At 44.2% G+C, this 18118-nt stretch overlaps 1 protein-coding gene across 6 annotated transcripts in view; it reads right to left on the reverse strand.

Moving 5' to 3' along the window:
- Nucleotides 1–18118, reverse strand: part of LOC111969893 (nuclear receptor coactivator 3) — a 43986-nt gene that overhangs the window by 15593 nt on the left and 10275 nt on the right. For 5 of the 6 annotated variants that reach the window (XM_023996263.2, XM_023996262.3, XM_023996261.3 and 2 more), the window contains exon 2: nucleotides 2–106. In XM_023996263.2, the coding sequence (XP_023852031.1) occupies nucleotides 2–87 (86 nt within the window). In that variant the 5' untranslated portion in view covers nucleotides 88–106. Of the gene's footprint in view, nucleotide 1; nucleotides 107–12166; nucleotides 12360–18118 lie in introns of all 6 variants that reach the window. The other variant, XM_023996260.3, reaches the window with a different exon arrangement.

Here is an 18118-nt window from a genome sequence, read left to right on the forward strand (position 1 = left end):
CCCCATGCCTGGTGTATCGCAGGTGGAGATCTTGCGTTTCCGATCGGAGCACATGGGCTCCAGCGAGTTGTCTGCCACTTCACTCATCCTCAGCGCATGTCAGCACCTGGGGAGACAGAGATGCACTGTATCCAGACCGCTGAGACCGACATGGCTTAGTCTATTATTTTACAACTTAGAGTCCCTTCTCCGGGCGTCTCGTCCAAGAGGATAGTCCATTAAAACTATTATTCCATACACTGACTTTTACTATAATCCCTCGATTAATACTTCAATTCAAAAATAAAAATAGCAACGGCGATTTCAGGGAGTAAGCTGGAGGTATCGAGCAGTGCTGAGCGATTGAAAGCACTGAGGTCGGTTATTAAAAAAAAATAAAGGTTTTCGATTTGAGTTGAATGCTATAACTGAATGAAACAATTAAAAAGTCCCATGGTAGTGACTGCCCATTACTGCTTATTCACATTACCMTAATAAATTACTTCAGTCATGTATATTACATTTATTTGATGACTATTATTTAATTCCAAGTCATCTCATCTCTACAGAGCTGCTGTCTGACAAATCACTATTTTGGTAGCTCTTCAATMMAAATAAGGCATACTTTTATGACTGCTGAATACCAACTARCAAATCACTTMGATCATGCATTWGCAGGTGTGGATAAGTCACGAAGCAACAGCTGCTCTCTATATCCCCTCATGATCTCGCATTCTTGTCTCTTCGGTCTGTGGTTCTTTTAATGCCTTCTACTGGACAAGTAGATGTGCAAATGGATGATGGGCATTGCAGTTAATTACCACGTTTTATGCTCTAAACTATGTAGAATATTGGCCTGAAYTGGAATTCAAATAATTGAARTGACTTGGACAATTAMTTGWTTAAAAAAACAAAWACAAATTTTGGTTAATCGCTCAGCACTAGTAGCTACACGAGTCTCCCTTCATTGCATTTGATAGGAGAGAAATCTCWTCTGTTCCAGTGTGAGGAGAGACTGACAATGATGTAGTGATTTAGAGCCTCTGGGGAAAATGGGTCATCCTGCGTTCATCCTGCACTACTCCTCTTGCTCTAATAGTACAGTACGGTCAATAAACCCCCAGCACAGGGACAAGCACAAMCTGGATTGTGTTCCTACAGAACAGAGATGTTGGTCCCAAGGTTAGGCTATAGTGCTCTGTTTAACCTTACTGAACCGCAAGATACATTCACATTTCCAACTTCCAATCGCTCCCTGACCCCGAATTCTCTCTATATCCACTCTCCCCTTCTTCGTACACTCTGGCCATTCCTCTTCCTGTCCCGCCCAACCCCCCTCTCTCTGAGCGTGCAGCAGAGTGCTGCTGGCCGGCCAGGCGACCCTGCCCTTGTTTTCCTCCCCTGGCCCAGCCTTGCACTGCGTCTGACCCCCTCAGGGTTCAAACCAGAGGAAGGTAGACACTAAGGCCACTGCTCTTTTAATTTCCACACAGAAAAAAAAACACTGGAGTTCATTGTTCCAGCACTTGAGACGTAGGCCACGACAGACACACATCTCAGGGTGGGCAAGCACACTGGCACACTGGCACACTGGCACACACACACACACACACAGCTATGAGCGCATCATTCCTGAGTGGAATACTGCAGAACGGATGGGAGTGGTTATGCAACCTCAGTCCAAACTGCAGGCATGGACTTGTATAGCGCCACCTCTCTGACACAGTCCTAGTCTCCAACCCATATGTCTCCACTGCAAGCTCCCAAATCTGTCTTTCCCACTCAGTCTCGCTCTTTTTCCATCCCCCTTCCTTCCCTCTCATTCCTCTTTTCTGTCCCCCAACTCACCTCTGTGGAGAATGATGACATCAAACCTCAAGTCAGCTTCACATCTTGAAAGACAAACACACGCTAGAGTGCTGCTTGCTGGTAATAATAGAGAAGGCAGAATATATAGCTCACATGTATACAGGTGGAAAAGAACAAGGAAGTGGTTATATAGATCAGGGTTTCKCAAACTTGGTACACATTTGTTTTTGACCTAGCACTACACAGCTGATTCAAATAATCAACTCATCCCCCTGTGTATAGCCTCACTATTGTTATTTTACTGCTGCTGTTTAATTGTTACTCTTATGRWKAAWWWTTTAKTTAACACTTATTTTCTTAACTGCATTGTTGGTTAAGGGCTTCTAAGCATTTCTCTAAGGTCTGCACCTACACGTGACAAATAACATTTTAATTGATCATCAAGCTTTGGTTATTTGAAATAAGCTGTATAGTGCCAGGGAAAAAAACAAAACGTGTACCCAGGGAGGGCCCCAGGACAGAGTTTGGGAAACTCTATAGGAGACCGCAGTGAAATGTTGTATTCCCTTGCAGAAATCTTTCCCCTTGTATAGAATCTGCCAATCATACTGTGGTGATGGTAAAGCATTTYAACATAAGAAACGATTTTCTCCAGTATTTTGACAACCATGCTGCCATGGCATCAAACAGTATATGCATGTTTGTAACATGCCTCATTTATTTGTTGTTCGCCTTTATTCCTCAACTTTTCCCCCAGTAAGTTTGTTGACTTTGAAACCTTGCAGTGAATCACGCTTAGGGAGATACAGTAGGCCTATACTCTGGAGAGAACGCAAACATTGTGCTATACCCTTTCTATTTCAGAGAGACYTCGACTGAAAACAGCAGCGCACCACAAATGAGTCACAACAGGCCTGGCATTATGCAAATGATCCTGAAGCAGACACTTCTGACAACGTGAAACTTGCCCAGAGATAGATAGATGTTTGTTCCATCAGATACGGGGCAGATTTTAAAGTGATACGAACCGAAAGCAGTTGGTTTTACAAGACAGCATAGGCTTACAGTTTGTTGAACTAATGGAGACCAAGATGAATGAAGATCTGGGGCMTCATTTATCATCCGTGTGTACATTTCTCACTAAATTCTAGCGTACATGGAGATTAAGATTTGCATGCTCAACAAATTGGGATTATTTTTTATTTTTTTAATTGAATTTAAAAAAAACTGTTGCACACAATGTTTTCATTGATAAGTCAGAGCCATACTGTGCTCGTGAACGACCGTTACAACGCCGACTGGAAAACACCGTAAAAGGTGAAAACTCATTTGCTGTATAATAATTTGGAGAGGTTAGAACTGGGCCATGGCAGTTTCTAAAATAAACTAATTTCAAATCACCTGTAGAAGGGTGGGCAGATTAGTATATATATTTTTTTTTTTTACAAACTCTTGCAGTGACTTAATCCAAAAATGCTTAGCGAGTCCGAAACACTGGCTGTGCATTCTGAAATGATTGTCRAGCCGAGCAATTTAAAAGGAAATACTACGGCCCACACTTCCATACAAAAAACMAACTGTTCTTCCATATTAAAATGTAAATATGCTATGGTGTTGCGCTCGTATCAATACTGTTGCTTACCCATATTGTCAAATGTTTTGAATAGACCACCGSTCCATTTACTTTTGAGCATGGCTTTGTTGTGTAGCAGGAATAATCTGGTCACGTCAGAAAGGAGACACATGTCTTGTAGTATGATTGTGCTTGAGGCCTATATAATAAAAGTAKAATAATATATTAGACTACATGCTGCCATGCGATCTCCTTACCAACYGCAAATGCATCAGATTTATCATTAAAATTGTCAAATGTTTTWATTAGCCTACCATTATTATAAGTGCACCAAACACCTTAATTTCCCCCCCTTGCAATATAAATTGATCAACCACTAGAAGCTGTGCGTGGAGATACGCACACTTTTCCGTCACGTTTGATAAYTACAAACCTTTGCAGGAAAACATTTTTGTGCGCAGMRACCTTTGATAAATGAGGCCCCTTGAGAGTGAGGTGCAGTGTAAATGACATGGACTCTAGCACACCTGATTGTGTACAATCAAAATCCATTCACAGTCTYGGGTCTCAAAGTCTTAGCACAGCCTGTTATAAGACAGAAGAGACCACATTAGCAGGTCTGCAGCATATCATGCGCTCTGATCAAAGCACGGACTACAGCAGTTAAGAGCCAATGAATGTTACTGGAGTCAGACAGGACTGTGACATGAGTTGGTGAACAAACATAACCAAGCCCAATGTGCCACCTGAAATGTGTAACTCAACACAAACCATACGTTTAATTTTTGGCTCCGTTTACTTTATGTTCACTGACGGTGGGCAAGGTAGACGAAATTCAAGCAAGGGTTGCCTTCCAGAGAAACAGATTGTAACATTCMCTGTTTCACGGAAACATGGCTCTCTGGGATATGTTGTCAGAATCGGTTCAGCCACCGGGCTTCTCCATGCATCGCGCCGACAGAGAAACACCTCTCTGGGAAGAGGAAGGGAGGGGCTCATGGTGTAATCATAACAACATACAGGAACTCAAGTCCTTCTGCTCACCCGACCTAGAATTCCTTACAATCAAATGCCGGCAATATTATCTGCCAAGAGAATTCTCGTTGGTTATCGTCACAGCTGTGTACATTCCCCCTCAAGCAGACACCAAGACGACCATCAAGGAACTTCACTGGACTATATGCAAACTGGAAACCATATATCATGAGGCTGCATTTATTGTATCTGGGGATTTTAACAAAGGAAATTTGAGAACAAGGCTACCTAAATTCTACCAGCATTTTGACTGCGCTGCGCGCATGGGCAAAGCKCCCGGCCACTGCTACTCTAACTTCRGRGACGCATACAAAGCCCTCCCCCGCCCTCACTTCAGCAAATCCGACCACGACGCCATCTTGCTKCTACCGTCTTATAGGCAGAAACTCAAACAGGATGTACCAGTGACGAGAACCATTCAACGCTGGTCCAACCAATCGGAAGCCACGCTCCAAGATTGTTTTGATCACGCGGACTGGAATATGTTCCGGTCAAGCCTCAGAACAACATTGACATATACGCTGACTCGGTGAGTGAGTTTATAAAGTGCATTGGAGATATACCCAATGTGACTATTAAAACCTACCCTAACCAGAAACCGTGGATGGATGGCGGCATTCGCGCAAAACTGAAAGCGCAAACCACCGCATTCAACCATGGAAAGAGGTCTGGGAATATGACTGAATATAAAAACAGTGTAGTTATTCCCTCCGCAAGGCAATCAAACAAGCGAAATGCCAGTACAGAGACAGGGTGGAATCGCAATTCAACGGCTCAGACACGAGACGTATGTGGCAGGGTCTACAGGAAATCACGAACTACACAAAAAACAGCCACGTGACAGACACGACGTCACACTTCCAGACAAATGAAACAGCTTCCTTGCTCACTTTGAGGATAATACAGTGCCACCATTGCGCCCCGCTAACAAGGACTGCACACCTCCACCCCTCTCCATGGTTGACGTGAGTAAAACATTTAAACGTGTTCACACTCGCAAGGCTGCTGGCCCAGATAACATCCCTAGCCGTGTCCTCAGAGCATGCGCAGACCAGCTGGCTGGTGTGTTTAAGGACATATTCAATCGTTCCCTATCCCAGTCTGTTGTCCCCACATGATTCATGATGGCAACCATTGTTACTGTACCCAAGAAGGTAAAGATAACTAAATGACTACTGCCCCGTAGCACTCACTTCTGTCATCATGAAGTGCTTTGAGAGACTAGTCAAGGATCATATCACCTCCACCCTACCTGTCACCCTAGATCCACTTCAGTTTGCATACCCCACCAACAGGTCCACAGACGATGCAATCGCCATCACACTGCCCTATCCCATCTGGACAAGAGGATTATCTATGCAAGAATGCTGTTCATTGACTACAGCTCAGAATTCAARACCATAGTACCCGCCAAGCTCATCATCAAGCTGGAGGCCCTGGGTCTCAACCCCGCCCTGTGCAATTGGGTCCTGGACTTTGACGTGCCACCCCCAGGTGGTGAAGGTAGGAAACACCTCCACGTCGCTGACCCTCAACACTGGGGCCCCACAAGAGTGCGTGCTCGTAGAGGTCGACCGATTATGGAATGGCCGATTTCAAGTTTTCATAACAATCGGTATTTTTGGACACCGATTTGGCAGATTTTTTTTTTTTTTACACCTTTATTTAACTGGCAAGTCAGGTAAGAACACATTCTTATTTTCAATGAAGGCCTAGGAACGGTGGGTTAACTGCCTTGTTCAGGGGCAGAACGACAGATTTTACCTTGTCAGCCGGGGATTCAATCTTGCAACCTTACGGTTAACTAGTCCAACGCTCTAACCACCTGATTACATTTGACTCCACGAGGGAGCCTGCCTGTTACGCGAATGCAGTAAGAAGCCAAGGTGAGTTGCTAGCTAGCATTAAACTTATAAAAAACAATCATAATCACTAGTTAACTACACATGGTTGATGATATTACTAGGTTTATCTTCCTATGACWGCAGGGGCAGTATTGAGTAGCTTGGATGAAAAGGTGCCCATTGTAAACGGCCAGCTCCTCAGTCGCTAATATATGCATATTATTATTAGTATTGGATAGAAAACTCTAAAGTTTCCAAAACTGTCAAAATATTGTCTGTGAGTATAACCGAACTGATATTGCAGGCGAAACCCTGAGGAAAATGGCTTCTATTTTGAAAACTCCATGTTCCATAGCCTCCCTTTGCTGCATTTAAAGTGATATGAACCAGATTCATTTTCCTATCACTTCCTCGAGGTGTCAGTCTTCAGACATAGTTTCAGGCTTTTATTTTGAAAAATGAGCCAGAACGATAACATCTCGTCAAGTGGTCACATGAGTTTTGCTCGCACAACAGAGTTTGGACAGTCATTGTTTTCCCCTCTCCTACTGTGAAAGACATTTGCGGTTGATATATTATCAATTATATATTTTAAAAACAACCTGGAGGATTGATTATAAAAAACGTTCGACATGTTTCTGTGGACATTATGGAAACTATTTGGAATTTGTCTACGTTGTCGTGACCGCTCTTTCCTGTGGATTTCTGATCATAACGCGCCAAACATTATTACAAATAAATAAAAAAATTCAATAAAAGGCTTTTTTTGGTCCTCCAATAAATCGGTATCGGCGTTGAAAATCCATAATCGGTCGACCTCTAGTGCTTAACGACCTCCTGTACTCCCTGTTCACCCATGACTGCGTGGCCATGCACACCTCCAACTCAATCATCAAATTTGCAGACACAATAGTAGGCTTGATTATCAACAACGACGAGACCGCCTACAGGGAGGAGGTGAGGGCGCTGGGAGTGTGGTGCCAGGAAAACAACCTCTCACTCAACGTCAACAAAACAAAGGAGATGATTGTGGACTTCAGGAAACTGCAYAGGGAGCACCCCCTATTTACGTCAAAGGAACAGCAGTGGAAAAGATGGAAAGTTTTAAGTTCCTWGGCGTACACATCACAGACAAACTGAAATGGTCCACCCACACAGACAGTGTGATGAAGAAGGCACAACAATGCCCCTCCAACCTCAGGATGCTGAAGAAATTTGGCTTGTCACCCTAAACCCTGAAACTTTTACAGATGCACAATCGAGAGCATCCTGTTGGGCTGTATCACAGCCTGGTACGGCAACAGCACCGCCCTCAACCGCAAGGCTCTCCAAACTACATGCCCTCAATGACACCTACAGCACCCYATGTCACAGGAAGGCCAAAAAGATCATCAAGGACAACAACCACCTGAGCCCCTGCCTGTTCACCCCACTACCACCCAGAAGGCGATGTCAGTACAGGTGCATCATAGCTTGGACCGAGAGTGAAAAACAGCTTCTATCGCAAGGCCATCTGACTGCTAAACAGCAATTACTAACTCAGAGGCTGCTYCCTACATTGAGACCCAGTCACTGGCCACTTTAATAAAATGGATCACTAGTCACTTTATACAATGTCACTTTAATACMGTTTACATATTTTATATTACATGTATATACTGTATTTTACACCATCTATGGCACCTTGCCTATGGCACTCYGCCATCGCTCATCCATATACTTACATGTACATATTCTCATTCACCCCTTTAGATGCTTGTAATAGGTAGTTGTTGGGGAATTATTAGATATTACTGCAKTGTCGAAACTAGAAACAAGCATTTCGCTATACTCGCATTAACAATCTGCTAACCATGTGTATGTGACCAATAAAAAAATAAAAAAATGATTTGATTGGAGAGGTTTTCATGTGGAGTATGTCCCGCCTAAGCACGACAGTAAGTGATCCAGTTGGCTGGCTGATACAGGATGGAACAGAACCCACTTCTCTACTTCCTGTACTTCATGGAACCATTATTTCTAAAAAAGATACAGGAAGCCACAGAAGACAGCATCCTATTTGCATCCTCTCTCACGGTCCCCTTCGTTATCACTTCCTGGATATGGCCTCCCAGCCACTACATTTACATAGAGTGGGGAAAGGGACTGATACACAGACTATCTGGCCTCAGTTGGCTGTCAGAGTCRACTACTGCAGTACCAAGCAACTTTCCAATGCTAAGCTTAGCTATCCTCTGTCAGTTTCCTTGGTGACTTAGCTACTTCATTTCAACATTATTCACAGGTTTGCTGCCACACACACGGGTTTCRGTTAGGAAAATGTGGCACCGGACAACATGACGGGGAAGATTTTAAATTTACAGTCCATTTGAGAAATGTACCAATGGCAAGGTTTAAGAAGCCCTTCTCTTGGCTGTAGAGACAATTTTGCTGTTTTAAAGCTAGTTTCCTGCTATACTATATACTTGTCATTGCTTATGCCTTGTTTTTATGCCATCTGAGTGACTCAAACATAATAATATCAATGGGGTGCCAAAATATTGATTTATTGATTTGCAGTGGCAGCCACGATTTAGCAGCGGTGGTACATATAGGGGAAACACTGCACACAGAAAAAAGTAGCGCGATGCACCACCTGCGTGTGCCTATGGGATCTTCCACACAGATCAAACCCAAAAAGGTTCACAGCAACTGAGCTAAAGGTGCAGCTGAATAATTAAACACACAGAGAGAGAAAGAGGGAGAAAGGATGAGGAACGAGAGATGTCAGCAGGCAGACAGACAGTGTGCCACTTCAAGTCAAGCACCAAGGCTAAATTGTTTGCATTTCCCTTCTAGACAGGCATTACTTCAGGTCGGCAGARGATAAGCTGGTAACACAAGTCTGACAAGGGGCACACACATGTTTTTTTGAATGAGAAGGTGGCATATTTTCATATAAAAAAAAAAAAACAGAAGACATGAATATGACGGGGGAGGTACAGTAAAAAAGAGAAAGGAAGGGGTGGAAAAGGAAGAATAGAAAGGGGAGGAGGGAGAGTGTCAGAGTGGAGCTCAAGAGCTGCAGTGTCACTAAGTCAGGATCAGAATAGAGGACATTCTAGCAGCGCTTGAACTAAAGCCTGTAATCTGAACTCTGAGACACAGGCTAGCACAACAAAGACACCACACACTACAGACTGACCAGACCACAGCTCTCCACACGTAAACATAACCGCAACATCGTAAGCAGACAAACCATCACCAACTGACCCACCTGTCTTTGGTCTTCAAATATGAAAGCAGTGGCAGATCCATTTGGTGCAATTACCCTGTATTCAACCATTTATCCCCCCCCCCCCCACCGTTCATCAAGAAACAAAACCGGCATTCTACAAGAGTTTGGGACGTCAAGTGCAAAAGGAAACAAGAGGACAGAATGACTTCCTGTTTTTCTTCAAAGACCAGCCCCACCCCCACCCCAGCAGAACACAAATCTTTCAGCCACTTTGGGACGACAACGGCTACAAAAGCTGCTGCTCACAGGAGCTTTTCTCCCGTTTCAACCAGTGTCATATCCATCTTATATAGCTGAAGTTGACAGAGTGCACATCAACAAATCCTTCCTGTTTTGTTTTCGCATCCATGTAAACACGTGACCGAGTTCGCTACATAATCTGTTTTATCCATTTGCGAAAACACATGATTCTCATGAAAATAGTGTGAGTGAGACAGAACTGTGACTTATGATCAAGAAAGAGATGATTCACAAATGGGACTGAAGTACAGCGAGGCAGACACGCCAAGCATGTGAAAACATGTGCAGACTTCTAAAAAGTTACGCTGTAAAACTGTAAGAAAGACTCCATTATCCAGTCGGAAGCGGACTGGCAGCTCGGAATTGCAGCCAAGCCCTGAGCATGGGGGGGGGAAATAATTCTGTTCTCACAGTCTGCACTTGAGGGCAGGACAGTCTGGAGACGTCCCCTCTGTCCATCCCGAGAGTTGCGTTATAAAAACGCAAGAAGGAAATCAGTCAATTGAAATAAATTAGTCAGCCCTAATCTATGGATTTCACATGACTGAATACAGATATGCATCTGTTGGTCACAGATACCTTAAAAACAAAAACAAAACAAAAAAAAAGGGGAGTGGATCAAATCAGTCAGTATCTGGTGTGACCCCCATTTGCCTCATGCAGCATGACACATCTCCTCTGCACAGAGTTGATCAGGCTGTTGATRGAGGCCTGTGGAATGTATTCTCACTCCTCTTCAATGGCTGTGCGAAGTTGCTCGATAGTGGCAGGAACTGGAACACGCTGTCGTATACGTTGATCCAGAGCATCCCAAACACGCTAAATGGATGACATGTCTGGTGAGTATGCAAGCAAGACATTTTCGGGTTCCAGGAATTGTGTACAGATCCTTGCGACATGATGAAACATGAGGTGAGGATGGCGGGTGAATGGCATGACAATGGGCCTCAGGATCTCGTCAAGGGATCTCTGTGCATTCAAATTGCAATTGTGTTGGMAGCTTATGCCTGTCCATACAGGTCACAACAGAAAACCGTTCGCCCACCCAATGCCATACACGTGGTCTGCAGTTGAGGCCYGTTGGACATACTGCCAAATTCTCAAAAATAACATTGAGGCGGCTAATGGTAGAGAAATTAACATACAATTATCTGACAACAGCTCTGCTGGACATTCCTGCAGTCAGCATGCCAATTGCACATTCCCTCAAATGTGGGGGGGAACACTTTGTGCATATGGAACATTTCTGGGATCTTTTATTTCAGCTCATGAAATCAACACTTTACATGTTGCGTATGCATTTTTGTTCAGTGTAGATAAACATACTGTTTTTGTWTTCAGATCATCAAAACCAGCCCCATAGTACCGTTAGCCACAGTCCTGCCCATTTCTGCAACCAACATGACGGAGTGAGATGGGAGGAGAAAGAAGCTTCAGTACACAAAAATAAATCACGCTTTTACATCTTCATCCAAAAATGCTCTATTATCTTATCCAGTGAAATGCCAGCACCTCCGTCAGACAGGAGACAGCAGTAGCTAAGGTTTACAGTAGAGTTCAAACACACCCCCAGCCTCATGGGGAAAAGCTCACATTAGAATAAAACAAGCCTTTCAAAGTCMCCTATTCTCTCACTCAGTATGAAGAGACAAAGAAAGAGGGGGAGGTAAGGACTGAAAAGGAAGGAGGGCAGAGATTTGGGACAAGAAAACAACCATACCTGTACCTCTTCAAAAGGTCCAGGTCGTGTAACAGCCAATGGGCTCCTTGGGCTTATTCAGAGAGGTGCAACGGTAAACGGGATATTCCACTATAAATACAACCCAACTACATAGGACCCACAGTAAGCATGCAGGTGTGTCTTCTCTGCCTGTCTGTCTGCGTGCTGTGTTCTGACGAGGTGCGAGTGTGTGCACATGGACATTAGAAAGGGAWTTGTTGGTGCTGCAGTGCAGGGGAAGAGAAATACACAAAGAGAAAGAGGCACAGCAGAAAGAACATTCAGAGCACAGSAGCTTCTCTTCTTGAGAAGGCACCCACCCTCCCACACACCATCATGCAACCGATAGAAACCCGACCATGGCCGAAACAAATGTGTGTGTGTGTGTGATTTGATCACGCAGGGCTAATATTATGCTAATGGCTTCATTAATCAATGGCCAATGAGCCTTTTATCTGACAGCACAGAGCGCCAAGCCTGCTATGCCTCCATTCTGCCTATTGAGATAACATACCAGCTCTTCTCAGACTCCTATTGAAGAAGCAAAACACATGGTKATTTATCAACCTCATGAGGAAAGTTATTTGAAAAACAATATAAAATCTATACCACAAGTTTCAACTCGAGGGTAAATAATATGAACAATGAAAACACACCAGTCTACAGAGAGAGGAGGGTTAACTTTATACCTCCTCCACCACCCAGGCAGGAGCAGTGTGGAGTGTTAACGGTGTTGCTCAGCTGAAAAGCCAACATTCATTTCAGAGCACGGCGCATGATTTCCTCCTCGCTGGCTCCTCCCTCCCTCATGGATCTGTGGAGTAAACACAGGAAGAGAGCAGGCTCTGTTCCACACCAGACCTGGGCATTCCTGTGTAGCTCCTGCGGGGTCAAAAGTTTAGTGGTTTAAATGTTACCTTTCCTCAGCCAATCGCAGCAGCTGAACTATAACACCTGCAAATAATTCCACTCAAAAAGGTCTGACGRCAGTTTCACCACTACCCCCTCCTTCTTCCCCTTACTACTCCTTTTCTTTATTTACTCTGCCAATTTTGTTAGAGAATTTATGGGAAAAAGAGCATTTCCGACTGTGCAGAGAGAAAGAAGCACACGCAGTAGCTTTCAAATAAGAGGACGATTTGTCTTCATCACAGATAATAATATTACATCAGGTGACTCATGAGTTAAAAACTGAATTCCCATAATTAAAAAGAACCACCACCACATTTATAGCTGCAAGTGGTGAACTTGATCAAATGCGTCAAATTAGGTCAATCCATTTATCTCCACGGAATGGGTACAATARAGTGCATTACACTGTGCTCTACTGTACTGTCCAAACTTGTGAAACAGACCTCTATGATTGGTTCAGATTGTCAGGCCAGAGTAGACTGACCCAATTTTAAACTACTTTTCAACGTCCATTGACATTCGGTGTCAGTCGGTGCTTAGTGAGAGAGCATGCGGGTCACAGTAAATGGAAAGAGGGTAGATTTCATGGTAGTAGGGATGGACATTTGACATGACTTCACTATTCAAATAATATCCATACATTTTTTGGGGCTATCCGATGGGGATTTGCTCGAGCGACTCAGGAGTGAGTCGGTGCACACTGCTTGCTTTGAACACTAGATGACAGAAAGAAAGAGTTATGAGCTTAACATAACAGTATGCCATCTGTTTGACCAGAAATCAAAGCTTCCAAGATGTCTTCCAAGATGCCGTAGCAGTGGGATGTCMGTTTTAATTGTCTTGTCCCGTCCCTTGTATATATCGRTTTTCTTCGTATTTATTTTTKAATCTCAATTTCCATCTATGGACTGAACATACTCTTGCAACCCGCCTCACCCAATGTGGTATGGATCTGCAATTTTTTATAACTTTAGAACTGGAACCCCCTTCAGAAACTAGCCAGCTAACTAGCTACTATCAAGTTAGCCACTGCTAGCGGTCATCACCGTTAACTCCGACATCAGTCAGCCTCAGCCCTGTCAACTCCTGCCAGCCTGCACAGCGCGATATCAACGCAGAGCATATCGGACTGTTTTTCCCTACCACAGCCCCGGATTCCTACCGCAAGCGCTGAACCGTTACATCGCAGCTAGCTAACTGCCATCCGAGTGGCTACTCCTGGCTAACGTCTCCGTCCCGAAGCAAGCACCAGTTAGCCTGGAGCTAGCCTCGAGCTAGGACCATCTCCCGGCTAGCCGAAGAGATCCATCAGCCAATTCCTGGGCTACAATACCTCTTTTGCCAATTGGCCTGGACCCCTTTACAGCCGACATGGAGCCCCGCCGATCCATCACGACTGGTCTCCCGACGTAACCGTCTGAAGGGGTTTCTACCGGCGTCCCCCGCAGGCCCATCTGCTAGCCCCGGCCTGCTAGCTGTCTGAATCGCCGTGTGTTCAGCTCGCCTAGCTACTCACTGGACCCTATGATCACTCGGCTACACATGCCTCTGCCTTGTCCATTGCTGTTACGGTTAGTAATTTTTGTCTTACTTCACTGTAGAGCCTCCAGCCCTGCTCAATATTCCTTAGCTAGCCCTTTTGTTCTACCCCCCCCCCCCRCCCCCCKCKCKCKTGCAGTGACTACCCCTGGCTCACATCCTACCATACCCTTGTCTGTACATTATGCCTTGAATCTATTCTTCCGTGCCCAGAAAGCTGCTCCTTTAACTCTGTTCCGAACGCACTAGACAACCAGTTCTTTTAGCCATACTCTTATCCTACTCCTCCTTTGTTCCTCTGGTGATGTACAGGTTAACCCAGGCCCTGCAACCCCCAGCATCACTCCCATTCCCCAGGCGCTCTCATTTGTTGACTAACTGTAAAAACATTGGTGTCATGCATGTTAACATTAGAAGCATCCTCCCTAAGTTTGTTTTATTCACTGCTTTTGAACACTCCGCCAACCCGGATGTCCTAGCCGTGTCTAAATCCTGGCTTAGGAAGTCCACCAAAAATCCTGAAATTTCCATCCTAACTATAACATTTTCCGACAAAAAAMAACTGCCAAAAGGGGCGGAGTTGTGCTCTACTGCAGAGATAGCCTGCAGAGTTCTGTCATACTATTCAGGTCTGTGCCCAAACAATTCGAGCTTCTACTTTTTTTCTTCTTTTTTTTAATCCACCATTCCAAAAACAAGTCTCTCACCGTTGCCGCTTGTTATAGACCCCCTTCAGCTCCCAGCTGTGCCCTGGACACCATATGTGAATTGATCACCCCCCATCTATCTTCAGAGTTCGTACTGTTAGGTYACCTAAACTGGGACATGCTTAACACCCCGGCCGTCCTACATTCTAAGCTAGATGCCCTCAATCATCAAGGAATCTACCAGGTACAACCCTAAATCCGTAACCACGGGCACTCTCTTAGATATCATCCTGACCAACTTGCCCTCTAAATACACCTTTGCGGTCTTCAACCAGGATCTCAGCGATCACTGCCTCATTGCCTGCGTGCGTAATGGGTCCGCGGTGAAACGACCACCCCTCATCACTGTCAAACGCTCCCTAAAACACTTCAGCGAGCAGGCCTTTCTAATCGACCTGGCCCGGGTATCCTGGAAGGATATTGACCTCATCCTGTCAGTAGAGGATGCTTGGTTGCTCTTCAACAGTGCTTTCCTCGCCATCTTAAATAAGCATGCCCCATTCAAAAAAAATTAGAACTAAGAACAGATAAGGCCCGTGGTTCACCCCAGACTTGACTGCCCTTGACCAGCACAAAAACATCCTGTGGCGTTCTGCATTATCATCGAATAGCCCCCGCGATATGCGACTTTTCAGGAAAGTTAAGAACCAATATACTCAGTCAGTTAGGAAAGCTAAGGCTAGCTTTTTCAAATAGAAATGTACTTCCTATAGCACTAATTCCCAACTTTCTTGGGACACTGAAGTCAATGAGAATAAGAGCACCTCCTCCCAGCTGCCTACTGCACTGAGGATAGGAAACACTCACCACCGATAATCGATCATTTCAATAAGCATTTTTCCACAGCTGGCCATGCTTTCCATCTGGCTACCCCTACCCCGGCCAACATCTTAGCACCCCCTGCAGCAACTTGCCCAGACCCCCCCTTCACCCAAATTAAGACAGTGGATGTTCTGAAKGGGCTGTAAAATCTGGATACTACAAATCTGCTGGGCAAGACAATCTGGACCCCCTCTTTCTAAAATTATCCACCGAAATTGTTGCAACCCCTATTACTAGCCTATTCAACCTCTGGGGATCTCAGACGATACGAAAAAGATTGTAAAGCTGCCGCGGTCATACCCCTCTTCAAAAGGGAGAGACACTCTAGAACCACAGCTGTCAAACTCATTCCACGGAGGCCGAGTGTCTGTGGGTTTTCGCTCCACCCTTGTACTTGATTGATGAATTCAGGTCACTTATTAGTAAGGAAACTCCCATCACCTGGTTGTCTAGGTCTAACTGAAAGGAAAGAAACAAAAACCAGCAGACACTAGGCCCTCCATGGAAATGAGTTTGGACACCCCTGCTCTAGACCCAAACTGTTATAGACCTATATCCATCCTGCCTTCTAAAATCTTCAAAAGCCAAGTTAATAAACAGATCACTGACCATTTAGAACCACCGTACCGTATCCACTTTGCAATTTGGTTTCCGAGCTGGTCATGGTGCACCTCAGCCACGCTCAAAGTCCTAAACGATATAACCACCATCGATAAAAGACCGTACTGTGGCACCGTCCCATCGACTTGGCCAAGGCTTTCGACTGTCAATCACCACATGCTTAAATCAGCAGACTCGATTAGAGGTCGACCGATAATCGGAATGGCCGATTAAGTTCATAACAATCGGAAATCGGTATGGACGCCGATTTGCCAATTATTATTTTTTTTTTTTTTACACCTTTTATTAACTAGCCAAGTCATTAAGAACACATTATTTTTCTAATGACGGCCTAGCAACTTCTGCCTCGTTCAGGGGCAGAACGACAGATTTTTAACCTTGTCAGCTCGGGGATCTAATCTTGCAACCTTACAGTTAACTAGTCCAATTCTCTAACACCCGATTACATTGCACTCCACGAGGAGCATGCCTGTTACGCGAATGCAGTGAACTAAGGTAAATTGCTAGCTAGCATTAAACTATCTTATAAAATCAATCAATGACTGTCATTGCTCCAATGTGTACTTAACCATAAACATCAATGCCTTTCTTAAAAATCAATACACAAGTATATATTTTTAAACCTGCATATTTAGCTAAAAGAAAAACCAGGTTAGCAGGCAATATTAACCAGGTGAAATTGTGTAATTTCTCTTGCGGCATTGCACGCAGAGTCAGGGTATTTGCAACAGTTTGGGCCGCCTGGCTCTTTGCGAACAATTTGCCAGAATTTTACGTAATTATGACATAACATTGAAGGTTGTACAATGTAAACAGAAATATTTCGACTCATGGATATCACCCGTTAGATAAAATACGGAACGGAATAAACGTTTTGTTGAGGTGATAGTTTCTGGATTAGTCAAAGGTATATGGTTTAGAGAGAAATAATCACGCGTTATAATTCCTGTAATAACTTGCGGCTGAACTTGAAAGGGGTTCCTTCGTTATTTTACCGTTCATGTCTTCCATAGAGAATGTCTTGATCTACTTCAAATAAGGTCTGTGTTTCGCGGGGAGCAGACTGACAGGGGACCATGCAGACAAGCTCTGCTTTCTGCACTACAACCCAAAACTTCTTAACTGGGAATATTGAAGACCCATGAAAGCTGGTGGTTTCGTTAACATATGTTCATGTTATTTGAGACTAAATTGATTTTATTTATGTATTATATTAAGTAAAATAAAAGTGTTCATTGTTCATTCAGTATTGTGCAATTGTCATTATTACAAAAATGTGTGTGTGTGATATATATATATATATATTTTTCTTTCTTTTTTATCTGACGATTAATCGGTATCGGCTTTTTTTGTCCTCAATAATCGGTATCGGCGTTGAAAAATCATAATCGGTCAACCTCTAGACTCAATAGCCTTGGCTTCTCAAATGACTGCCTCGCCCTGTTCACCAATACTTCTCAAATAGAGATCAGTGTGTCAAATCGGAGGGCCTTTGTCCGGACCTCTGGCAGTCTATGGGGGTGCCACAGGGTTTAATTCTCAGACCGACCCTTTTCTCTGTATATATCAGTGATGTGTTTCTTGCTGCTGGTGATTCTCTGATCCACCTCTACAGAGACGACACCATTCTGTAAACATCTGGCCTTCTTTGGACACTGTGCTAACAAATCTCAAACGAGCTTCAACGCCATACAACACTCCTTCCGTGGCCTCCAACTGTAAAATGCTAGTAAAACTAAGTGCATGTTCTTCAACCGATTTTCTGCCTGCACCCTCCCACCCGACCAGCATCACTTACTCTGGACGGTTCTGACCTAGCATATGTGGACAACTACAAAATACCTAGGTGCCTGGCTAGACTGTAAACTCTCCTTCCAGACTCACTTTAAGCATCTCCAATCCAAAATTAAATCTAGAATCTGCTTCCTATTTTGCACAAAGCCCCTTCACTCACGCTGCCAAACATACCCTCGTAAAACTGACTATCCTACCGATCCTTGACTTCGGCGATGTCATTTATAAAATAGCCTCCACACTCTA

This window comes from Salvelinus sp. IW2-2015, linkage group LG11 (genome assembly GCF_002910315.2).
Source record: "Salvelinus sp. IW2-2015 linkage group LG11, ASM291031v2, whole genome shotgun sequence".
Lineage (NCBI taxonomy): Eukaryota > Metazoa > Chordata > Actinopteri > Salmoniformes > Salmonidae > Salvelinus > Salvelinus sp. IW2-2015.